The 11,606-nt window shown below is 33.6% G+C and overlaps 1 protein-coding gene across 1 annotated transcript; it reads right to left on the minus strand.

Annotated features, from left to right (window-relative positions):
* Positions 1–856: 856 nt before the first annotated feature.
* LOC106138638 (uncharacterized) lies at positions 857–4,944 on the minus strand. The gene is made up of 6 exons (XM_013339848.2): positions 4,649–4,944; positions 3,540–3,705; positions 2,896–3,039; positions 2,440–2,596; positions 2,120–2,306; positions 857–1,745 (listed from the first exon to the last, which is right to left on the minus strand). Exons 1-6 carry the CDS (start codon positions 4,843–4,845, stop codon positions 857–859), a joined length of 1,740 nt encoding a protein of 579 aa, XP_013195302.2. The 5' UTR covers positions 4,846–4,944.
* Between the last annotated feature and the right edge of the window lie 6,662 nt (positions 4,945–11,606).

Raw genomic sequence — 11,606 nt, forward strand, 5'->3', positions numbered from 1 at the left:
CGCTCACATAAAATCTCTCTGTGGACGCACGACGCAGAATCTGCCGCCCGCTCAATTGGACTCAATTGCTTTAATTGACTTCAATTGAAATGACCTCGCGCACCGACTCCCGCTTCTAGTCTGACACTTTTACATCTATCTTTTTTGGACCTGACATAAAAGATAAATTTCATTGCTCCCAATAAAATTGTTGGATGTATGCACTTATCATTGATATACGTTGTCACATGCCTACTTCATCGTTGATACAAGTAGATTAATTTTTTGTGATATTGTTTATATGAATTTATCATAGCAATTCATAGATAATCCTCTGTTAGTTTTAGTCTATATCTAAATGTTTATATGTCGAGCTTTGTTATAATAAAAATTTATTCGTAACACAAAATTTCAAGAAATTCATAATTCATATTAAAATTGCAAAATTTAATTACTTCTAAAATGTCTACATACTATTAAAAGTTACATTAAAGTTTAAAATATATTTACTACTATAGGAAAGCTAAAGCAATTTATTATCTGTACTCATGGTCGGTATATAAACGTAGTTAACAATGGCATAGTCCCGCTAAAAAGACAACACATTTTGGCACGTGTGCTTTCCGGTTCACAATTGGACTTAATTAGGAAACAGTGCGGAACACGCGGTCGTCATCTTCACGCATGTGACAATGCGGTACAAATTTAGCAAATACTTAAACGTTACGGAATGAAAATAATTCATTTATTCTAGAATGAGCTTTATACATATTGAAGTCTCACATGTGCCCCGTAACACAGGGCTTATGAAACGAGTAACTTTATATATATAAAACTATAAATACTAGAAATCGAAGAAAAAGACATATATAATAATTTATGTCTTTTTCTTCGATTTCCTTCCCTTTGAACCCCCCCAGAAACGCTTGAAATCTTTACTGGTGCTCGGGCCTGATTCGTTAACATTATCTTGAGGCTTAGTATTGTCATCATTCTGCGAGATCGACACTTCGTCGTCGGAGTAACCCCTAGTTCTAGGAATATTAACAACATCTTCACTAAATCTCAGCCGCTTAGATGTCACTAATTTTGACATTTTTGGTATTGCATCATCCTTTAATATTTTTGAATGAGCACTTCTTCGCTGGTACCGTTTACTTTGCTCCTGCCATCTAGGATCATAAAATTGGTTTTGTATCTCCATTTCCTCAGGACCTTGCTCAAGATTGGGGGACAGTTCTGTTAATTCTTCGTAGTCACCTAGCTTGTAACTAGTACGAGTAGCCATACTATCTATTCTACGTTTGTTCAATATTTTCATAATATTTAACTCATCATTTATCCGTTTTTGTTCGTCGCTTGATACTGGCGAGGTCAAATTTACTGATCTCTGCCGTTCTGCCGGATCTTTTGATGTTGCCTTTATCGTTAATGGCATATTTTGCATTTCTAAACTTTCTCCAGTCTGGACACAAATATCTTTATGATCCATGTTTGCCATTCTACGAATCTCTAACTCTGGGAAGGAAAACATCGTATTTGTAGGCGACGAATGAAGTTGGTCCCAGTCTACTGAAACTGATTTATTTTTATCCACTTTCTTGAAGCAACATGGAAGAAGATTATGTAACAAGGATCGGAATTTGGATGTTTTTGGTGCTTCGACTGTAAATAGCGCGTCAATTTCAAAAGCATCCAATGACTTCGCGCCAACTACGCCCGTACCGATATCATGCGGTGAACGCATAACAGTATCTAGATATAATCTGAAACAAAAACATAAATGCACGTTCATAATGTGTTATGGTTTTTAATTAAGACTGGCTATCATATCACAATTTGATACAAAATATATATATATAATAGTATTTGTGAATTATATAGCCATAACCAAACCAATATTTTCTGAAATGTGCAGGCTAGCTATATCCTGAAGCGCGATGTCTACCCTAAAATAATTACAATATTAGCAAAGTAAACCATTGGCATGTTTCCATGCAAATCAAAAATGCCTCGAAATCTTTAGGTATCCATAACATATAGATGAGTATGAGCAAGACAGCTATTAAAGTGATTGCTCTGCAAGGCACACATGCCTCAAGACGTCACGTTTTAGTTGAAGATTCTTAAAATAACTAACATGTTTTCATCTCCCTCCGTGTAAATAAAGAAAGCCTCGGAGACTTTAGGCACGCAGCGGCCTAGCCAATAATGTACCATATAGATAAATGTGAGCAGGACTGCTATGAACGTGATCGCTGCAAGACACACGTTGTGCCGAAGACCCACGTATGCGCCGCACATCAGCCGATCCTCGTCGTATATGTCTGAAATATCCATATCCACTAAGATTAAAGTTAAAGAATTTGTTTCTCAAAGATATTTACATTTCACTTACAGATAAAAAAAGGATGTTGATGACGCTTATTATATTAGTTACAAACTTTACAGGGTAGGTACCTGGTGTACCACAGTTGGCCACGCCGTCGCATGCGCTCATAGAGTCAATGCACACCCTGTTGCCAGCCACCTGGCACTCGAGATGAGATTGCTCACACCGAGAACGCCCGGTGTACAGCATCCTGGCAGGAGTCATCACTAGTTGCATTCTTCGCAACTGTGAATTAGGTTTAGGAAACCGCTATATTTTTACTACCTATTTATATACGAATTATAACCACTACAGGACAAGTCAAGACTTTGACTTGTCCTGTAGTTTGACACTTTATCAAAACAGCTTGCATGAAAAAATTGATAAATGTGGATAAAGCTAATAAGTAAAATGTATGATTCACAAATTTATTTATTTTGTTTTCGAATTTTTAACATACCTTTATTATGCGAAAATTCTAATTGAAAAGATAATACGACCACTATAAAAAAATAGGTAAGGAAAAGGAGCGAATTATTTCTTACCGTAAAATTGCCAATAGCCACAACTAATCTTGATGACTTGAAGAGGTGGACGTAGCGAGGTTTGGGCTGGTCGTAGTTGCACAGGTTGAACATGGGCTGGCCCACGTATTGGCTTAGGTACCGTAATGCTGCTCTGTCGTGTATCTATTTAATTGTTCAAAATGATGTTAAATTCGCTTCAACCACTAACACAACTAGATACAGGAGACGATTTTTCTTCGTTGTTTGGTAACTAGTTGTAAAGGGGAATAATAGCTTTACTTTTTTGTTAGTTATTACGAAACCTATCCATGAAGACACAAGTCACAAGACTTACAACAGAAAAAAACAACTTTCGATGTATGTCTTTCAAAAATGTTTTTATTCATAAATCTCCTGATATCTTTAACATCGTTTGTGCAACTTCATAGAAATCCGAAAAGCGTAAGACTACAAGTGAATCTCTCTCATCTTTTTGTACTAGTTCAGCCAGTCCATCTTGTCGATGTCAGACTTTTGTATAGCCCGATTATTTATTTCCCAAAAATGTAGCAGTGGTTGCTACTTACTATACTCAATAGATTTTTTTAAAGTAACGGAACGTTATTTAGTCGGCACTTGTAAATTATAATTATTAAATTATAATATTTTGCACATTGTTTTACATCATCATCAATCAGCTCGACGAGCTGTGCGAACTGCTGGATGTCTGAGATCTGGACGGAGGATGAGGTGGTGGTCGACACTTCTTCTTTCGTCGCCAACTGGTGCGGCTTCGCGTCATCAATCATGATCCCTTGGATAAAACGCTTTTTGCGCTTTCTTCTAACCCTATGTAGTAGAGTCATTGTTAGTAATTGACATTTAGATACTTATTTCACCCACAACTATTATTTAAAAATTTAAGTCATGCATCAAATAATTCAAAATTAAAGAAAAATCCGAAAATAACTAATTTACTTTTTTTAATTTTTTTTTATCTTTTTTGTTTCATTTACAATTGATAAAGTACAATAGGACTTAATGTTTAGGAGTTCTTTAGGTACTCGTAAAAGAAGTTGAAAGTGTGATAGAATCGTATTTTTGTTTTAAACGAATAAACTAAAAACTCTGTTCCCATTTTAATGACATTTGTAGTAGACCTTCACAAGTAACATAGATTAATAGTCCTATATGTTTTCACGGAATCGGAGCACCGGCCAGTCTATATTACAACACTAGCTGTGCCCGTGACTTCGTCCGCGTGGAATAGTTATTTTGGGCATCATTGAAGCCCTCAAGGATGAATAATTTTCCCTGTTTTTTTATTTCATTTTCCCTACTTTCTTCGCTTTTAAAGTTGCAGCATGATGTTATATAGCCTAAAGCCTTCCTCGATATTTATCGAGGAGGGCTTTAGGACCATTTGGTCCATTTAACATAAAAATAATTTTTCAATTCGAACCAGTAGTTCCTGAGATTAGCGCGTTCAAACAAACAAAAAAACTCTTCAGCTTTATAATATTAGTATAGATAATAATGCAAAACCTTATGGTCCTATATTATCCCGACTACCATGGGTTTCACGTAAGACACAGGTCAACACTATTATCACGGTAATATTCAGCAGATGGATCCACTCCTGAATCGTAATTGTGTGCTCCGGCCGTCTCCTTATCTCCAAAAAAGTAACTACTAGGAGTGGTATCCCAAGAAATATTACACAACAAATTTCGGTTTCGAATAAACGTTGTTTGCCAGTTACGCAAGGGTTTGAAATTAATATTTATCTTACATGGAATTCATTTTTTGCTCCAAAGGAATCTTTGTCGTATTGGCTTGATTTCCGCTTTGTGTGACTTCAGTATCAGAAGTCTTTTCCAATTCTTCCATGATTTTCTGAGGCACCGTCTCCTCAAGTCGGCCCGCCATTAGCGGTGCCACTCTGAGTAAATTCTCCCATGACTCGTGGTCAAGTAAAGTGCCTGCCATCGGAGCAGTTCTATAAATTTAACGAGATATTAAAAACTTTCATGATATATATTGTTACATACATCATGAAAGTTTGCTGCATTGCATGTATGTTGTTAAAAAAAGACCAAAGAAAATACAAAACAGTACAAAAATGAATATTTCTTGCTGTCCAACCATATATATTGTTGTATATTCTGTTATTTGTCACCATGATGTTGATAAAAGTAGTACATAGTGCATAAAAACCAGAGAAATATCTGCTTGTGTTCTTATATGAATGATCCGTAAATTATATTAAATTTATTTATATAAAAGATCGATTAAACAACAAATATCTAACAATTTTACTCGTAGCACGTCGTAGAATCTCGTAGCACGTTCGTAGGTCGTTTAAAATAAAACAGTTTTGTAATTAATGTTTGGTTTTTATAGGTTTAAGATTTTTTTATATAAATCACGTGATCTAATACATGTTTTTAATATTTTACAAAAGATAGAAAACAAGCGTACGATCTTCCAGCTTATAATTACTCCAACAAAATGTATTGAATTTCAACTTGATTCATGGTAATACCTTTCTTTCACAGCTGGCTCCATTATTGACTGACCTTCTGTAAACTTTGTATCAGTAAGATTAAGGTCTTCTGAAAATAAAATGTAGAAGTAAATTATTAGTCCTCTCATCATCATGTATTCTTTAATAAGATCCAGAAACCATGTATTAATTGTCATTTTCCCTTGTCGAAGTATGAACAAAGCCCGCATCCTTGTCTCGCCACATGCCGTGAAAATATTTACCGAGTTCAAAAAAGAAGTTTCTATATTTGTATTTCAGTGCATTTGATATTTTTAGTTCTCAAAATTAGTATTTACCCATCATATGAATTTTACCTTTTATTTTGTTAACAACTGTATTTGACGTAGGAGTACTGTTTGCACTTGTTGTAGTATTTGTATTATTACTAGACAAATTTTCTTGAAATTTTTCAAAAAAAGTAACCACCTTTGTGGATTTTTCCAAGTGTGTGGCATTTTCTTCGTTATTATTATAGTTTAAATGAAAACCGAATGTTTTTCCTTTATCGCTAAAATAAATTAGTACAATTATAATTACCTACGTTTTATTAACTGTACTTTTATTATAAAAATACATGTAAATGAAACTCTTTGGTTCGTCATTTAAATTTACCGCGCTTTCTCCATATATTACCTGTGGTGACGGCAAACGCAGGATTTGTCTGGATTGTCTAATATGGAGATTGCACTTAATTAATTACTTACTAATAAGTTAACTAATAAGAAACTATAAATAAACAAGATTGTTTGAAGCAATAGCATTTAATGTTGTTTCTCTTTACAGGTTAGTATTTGCATTGTATTTCTTTAAAATATGTTAAGTTTATTAAAATGTGTATGGTAGATGATTTGTGACACGTTTTCTGTAAAATAAATTTCTCTTTACAGAGCAACAACTTGGCAATTGTTTCACTTATTACAAAACAACATTAAATCCTCTATAAGTGGAAATGGTTTCGATTGAGGAACTACTATTTTATTCAAATCACGAAAATCTATGCATAGTCTAGATTTTCTCCCCTCTTCTTTTTTATAGGCTAGTGTTACAGGGGCTGCAAAGGGAATATATGATTCTTCAATTAGTTTATTTTTGAATAATTGTGAAACTTGTAGTTCTATTTCTTTTTTATCCTCAAAATTACATCTGTATGGTCTTTTGCTACAATATGTATCTACAAGTAAATCTATATGTGCCTCATAGCCCTTCACTTTACCTACATCGTATTTATCTTTCGCAAATAACGATTTATACTTGTAAATTAATTCATCTATTTCTGATTGTTGTTGAATTTGTAAATGATCTACTGAAATGTTGAAGTTTGTAATTTCTATAAAGTGTTACATACATACCTTTTAGTCAGTTTTGGTATTTTGGTAAAAGCATGTACTCCCTTTGTAATCAAATCTGAGTTATTTGTGGAATGGGAAATATTGAGGTAAACTGCAATGTTTTTGTCAGAAATTACTCATAGTTATGTCACATCGCAAGCAAAATTAATTGTATGGAACTTTGAAATGAAAGAAAACATTCTAAAGTGATTTGTAATTAAAATACTCGTATTAACTTAAAGGTACTTACCACTTTCATTGTCATCATCAATATTAAGTTTATTAATAAGTTCGGAAATCTCATGGTTTAGAACATCGTCACTAAATGTTGTGAGTAAACCAGATTCGTTGTATGCGGAGATCAGTTCTTCAATAGATCTCCAAGTTTCAGTACCACTGTTGATGTTTTTCTCAGTAGTTTTTATTTCATTAACTGTAAAAGAAATAATATAAGCATTGTATTTTTAAGTTCGATTTTACATTGCTTATTTTCTTACTTACTTGTTAGGTAAAAACATTGTATGTAAATATTTTAAATTTCTGTGTTACCTTAAGTTCATACTTACTTGTAATGAAGTTTGATGGTTTTTTGTGATGCGCCCTGTAAGTAGTCAAATTATGCGTTAATTTATTAACGAGTATGTATCAAGTATTACATTGTTAGTGCACATATCAATAATATTGATTAACTATTTAAAATACTTATGTATATGTACTTACAACGCTAGATTTATTAAATCATCCCGTATTGATGAAAATAAAGTCTTATTGTGTAAGAGAGGCCGTCTGCCCTTGTTGTCCTTGAATTTTAATCTTCTATTTACACTTTCATTAAATTTTTGATGTTTTAATCTATAAAAAAATAAACATATAATTAACAGGACATTGACTTTTTTTAATATTTAGAACCTAAGTAATTGTTATTATTGAAGTTTTCCTAACTTTAAAACTTTTATGATTACTTATATTAAACTCTGTAATCAAACTTCTTGCTGTTATTATTTCACAATTGGCCACTTATAAGATAATGAAAAAAAACTTTAACAGCGGAAAAACTTGCCTGTAATCTGGGGTGAAGGTATTTAAATTATGAGCTAGTGAGTATCTAGACATGAGATCCTCATAGCCCCATCGCCTGCCACCAGCTGGCTCTTCCTTTACCGAGAACTGAACTAACGGCATCATAGTCGTAGAATAACGTTCGTTTTGTCTGTAACAGATATAAGCACGAATTACTGGTCGATATTACTATACTTACAACTCAGCGTATTTATTTGTGAAAAAAATAATTATCGACCGACTCTTTTTCAGATTTTCACTACTTAGACGCAAAAGCTGAATAAAAGGGCAAAGCTGATAAAAAAATTAAAAAAAAGTACGAAATTTTTTATTTATTTAAACTTTATGCACATAAAATGTATAACAGGTGGACTTAACGCCACAAGGCATTCGCTGCCAGTCGAACCTTAATAAGGGATAGGCAGAGAACTTTTGGATTTCAAGGACAGTCTTACAAATTTGTATTCGAGAGTATTCCACAACATTCTTGAATGTCCAGGAGTATTTTAAGTATAAATAGAAACCTTGGGAGAACGTCGTAAACCAGGTCGAAATTTTCTTCTTCAAACGCGCTTTCCTTATCTTCTTCTCCCGGTTCAAATCTTCCGGAAATATTCACCAAAGGAACCACAAGAGTGATAAAATTATTTTCCTCTACGAATACAGGACTTTCAGTACTTTCCTTACTATATGATAATGTTTTAATATCAGAAGACTTTTCTTGAGTACTGGTTCTGTAAACAGAGATATACTTATTTAAATAAATATTTTCTTTTGCCTATTATTATTATTATATCTCAATTACAATATACAGCTGAACATGGCCTTTTAGTCTTTTCAAGACTGTTGCTCTGTCTACCCCGCAAAGGATATATATATAGGATAGACGTGACTATATGTATGTATGATTATTATATAATACGTGTACTTAAATATAACAACCGGTTGGACTAAAAATGACACTCACTCAGTCGTAAAAAGGCTACTTACTTAGATACAGTTGGCTGTGAATATTTTATAGTATAGGTGTCCGCCCGGGTTGGCTTCGTAGTTAAATTGCGTTCTTGCTGGATAAAACTGTGAGGCATGGGTCCCCAGTACCCGCCGAAAGTCTCTCCCATCTCATACACTAGTAATTGGTTACCGTCATTAGCACAAGACGCAATGAGGTCTTCAGCAGAGAGCAATTGTACCACCAGGATTATATTGCTTCCGGATTCAGCTCTATAATTTGAATGAGATGAGGAAAATGTAAAGATTTAGATTTTTTTTGTTATTATGACACTTATATAATATGACCTTAAGTCTACGCAATCAATTTCTTTATATGAAATATAAAATATATGATATGGTAGGAAACCACTAAATTTAAAATTAATAATAGATATAGGTTTGTCATTTCTTTTTAAGTAGAAATCATAGGTTCAGCCGGGCAAATGAGTGTTGACCATTCAAATATCACTATCCTATTCTCATTACATAGTCTAGGTCATATATCTCGTTCTGACTAATAGAGGATCCGAGCTTTGAAGCCAACAGTAGAGAATGCAATCAGGAACATGCTGTGTTGTGAAGAGCAACAGAGAAAAAAGTAAAATGATATATAGGTGTCACATTTCGTCAAATTAATTACAGTTTGTTTTTGTTGTAGTATTTAGATAAGTGAAAAATGCGACTTGTAATAGTAGGTATAACTTCTTCACATACGTAACTATTTATTTACCTTACGCTAACATAGCAGCCATAAGGCAAATCGGCTTTCGAGAAATATAAAACTTGTGCGTATGCGTCCACTACATGTCTGCCCAAGAACACAGAGGGCATCACCCTGCGCAGGCAGTGCTCAGAAATCTCTTTCTCGTAAACGAATTTGTTACCAGGTCGCCCATTTACAACCATAAGATTTAAAAGAAGAAAAAATATCAGCTCGATATATTGAGACATTTTACATACAGTGAAAAGTCGTAGCCATACTGATTAGTGAGAACTATTCAGAACCTATAAATGTTTGTTGTTAGCAGCAAATTACTGGGAACTAAGTAGTACCTATAAAAATGCATCCAAACGATCATAGACATGAAAAAAATATCCTTCACAAATCCAGGAATAACGTTTTTAATTTATTATAGTTTAAAACTTGGAGGTTTCAAATTTAATAGGTACCTTCTTATAATTTACATGTAAGTACACACAAGAATAAGGTTTATATTAAATAACCTATAGCCATAAAATAAACTTAAAAATGAACATTGTCCATACAAGAAGTTCATTTCTTTCCCAAAATCTCAAAAAAGAGAATTCATTGTCAGATTAAGGCGGTTTTTTACAATTCTTCTTTTCATTTCAACTTATTTATGCGCACTAGAGTTTAATAATCCCGTAGACTAGAGAACTAAACATCAATTACAAATCTAAAGAACCGTGGTCGCACCACCATACGATAGGGGTCGCGTGACCCGCACGATCACACATCACACACGCATTTCATAAACTTTTTATTGCGCACCGACGCGCGAGGGTACCACACCAGAAAAAATACCACAAATACCTATATACTTACTTACTCTTATATTTCTGTGATAGTGATTATTATTTTTACATAGACTCTTCTTTTTGGCAGAAATTTAAGCTTAAGCATTTTGCCTTATCATACTTTGTATAAAGTTTCTTGATTATTTCAACTTGATTCTTTCAGTCAACGGTCAACGGGAGTCAACACCCAACAGGTATTTATTTTCAAAAATCTGACGGACAACCCAGTTTTCCTTTAAGTGATACCATTACTTCTGCATATTACACATAGGTATCTACCTATGTCATGTTTTACGGGGCACTCCGAGGCAGACAGCAGCTAGAGCCAACAAACTGAAAACATCTGAAGGGTTACATACGTTGAGTTGAATTAAAATTTAGGTAGGTAATAAGGCATTGTCTGTTCTGTAAAGGCCGCAATTAGGTAAATAAATACATATCCGTTTTAATATTCTTTTTTCATAAAAAAAGCTTTAATCCAGTTCCATATTTTTTTCTACGATTTAGAAATTTTGTATTCACGGTTCTATTCTCAAAGCCCCTGTGCAGCATCTGTTATCCTGGTACAGGGGCACATACCCAACCATCTCCTACTCTTTGAGGCACCTCTGAGGTCTTTTCAAGAACAAAGACCGGAGTCGACTTTATGTGGCGACACATACATACATACATATAGTCACGTCTATATCCCTTGCCGGGTAGACAGAGCCAACAGTCTTGAAAAGACTACGTTCAACTTTTTGGTTTGATGATTGAATTGAGATTCAAATAGTGACAGATTGCTAGCCCATCGCCTAAAAGAATCCCAAGTTTCTAAACCTATTCCTTAGTCACCTTTTACAACATCCATGGGAACGAGATGGAGTGGTCTTATTCTTTTTTTTATATAGGTGCCGGGAACCACTTTTTAAAATACGCGGTAGATGAGAAAGAGGATTATAAATTTAGGGTTAGGTAAAAATATACTTAATTGGTCCTGTAACGAAAGTTGTATTTTTTTTATTTGTCGTAATTAAATACTGGTGATTAGGCAGCTTGGTAGTTGATCTCAGCTCGACTTAATTATGACAAAAAATGAACGATACGCATTAGGGATGTGACATTGCTGATAAAAAATCGATATTTTTATAATCGATTTATTTTTTAAGTATGAAAAATCGATTCACAAATAATCGATTTTTCTTAAGAAAATAATCGATTTTATTATATCAATAGATTTATTCATTAAAAACAAACAACAGAAACAGTTAAGTTAGTTCTTATATAATCAACACAAATTAAAG

The sequence above is a fragment of the Amyelois transitella genome, chromosome 4 (assembly GCF_032362555.1).
Source record: "Amyelois transitella isolate CPQ chromosome 4, ilAmyTran1.1, whole genome shotgun sequence".
NCBI classification, from domain to species: Eukaryota; Metazoa; Arthropoda; class Insecta; order Lepidoptera; family Pyralidae; genus Amyelois; species Amyelois transitella.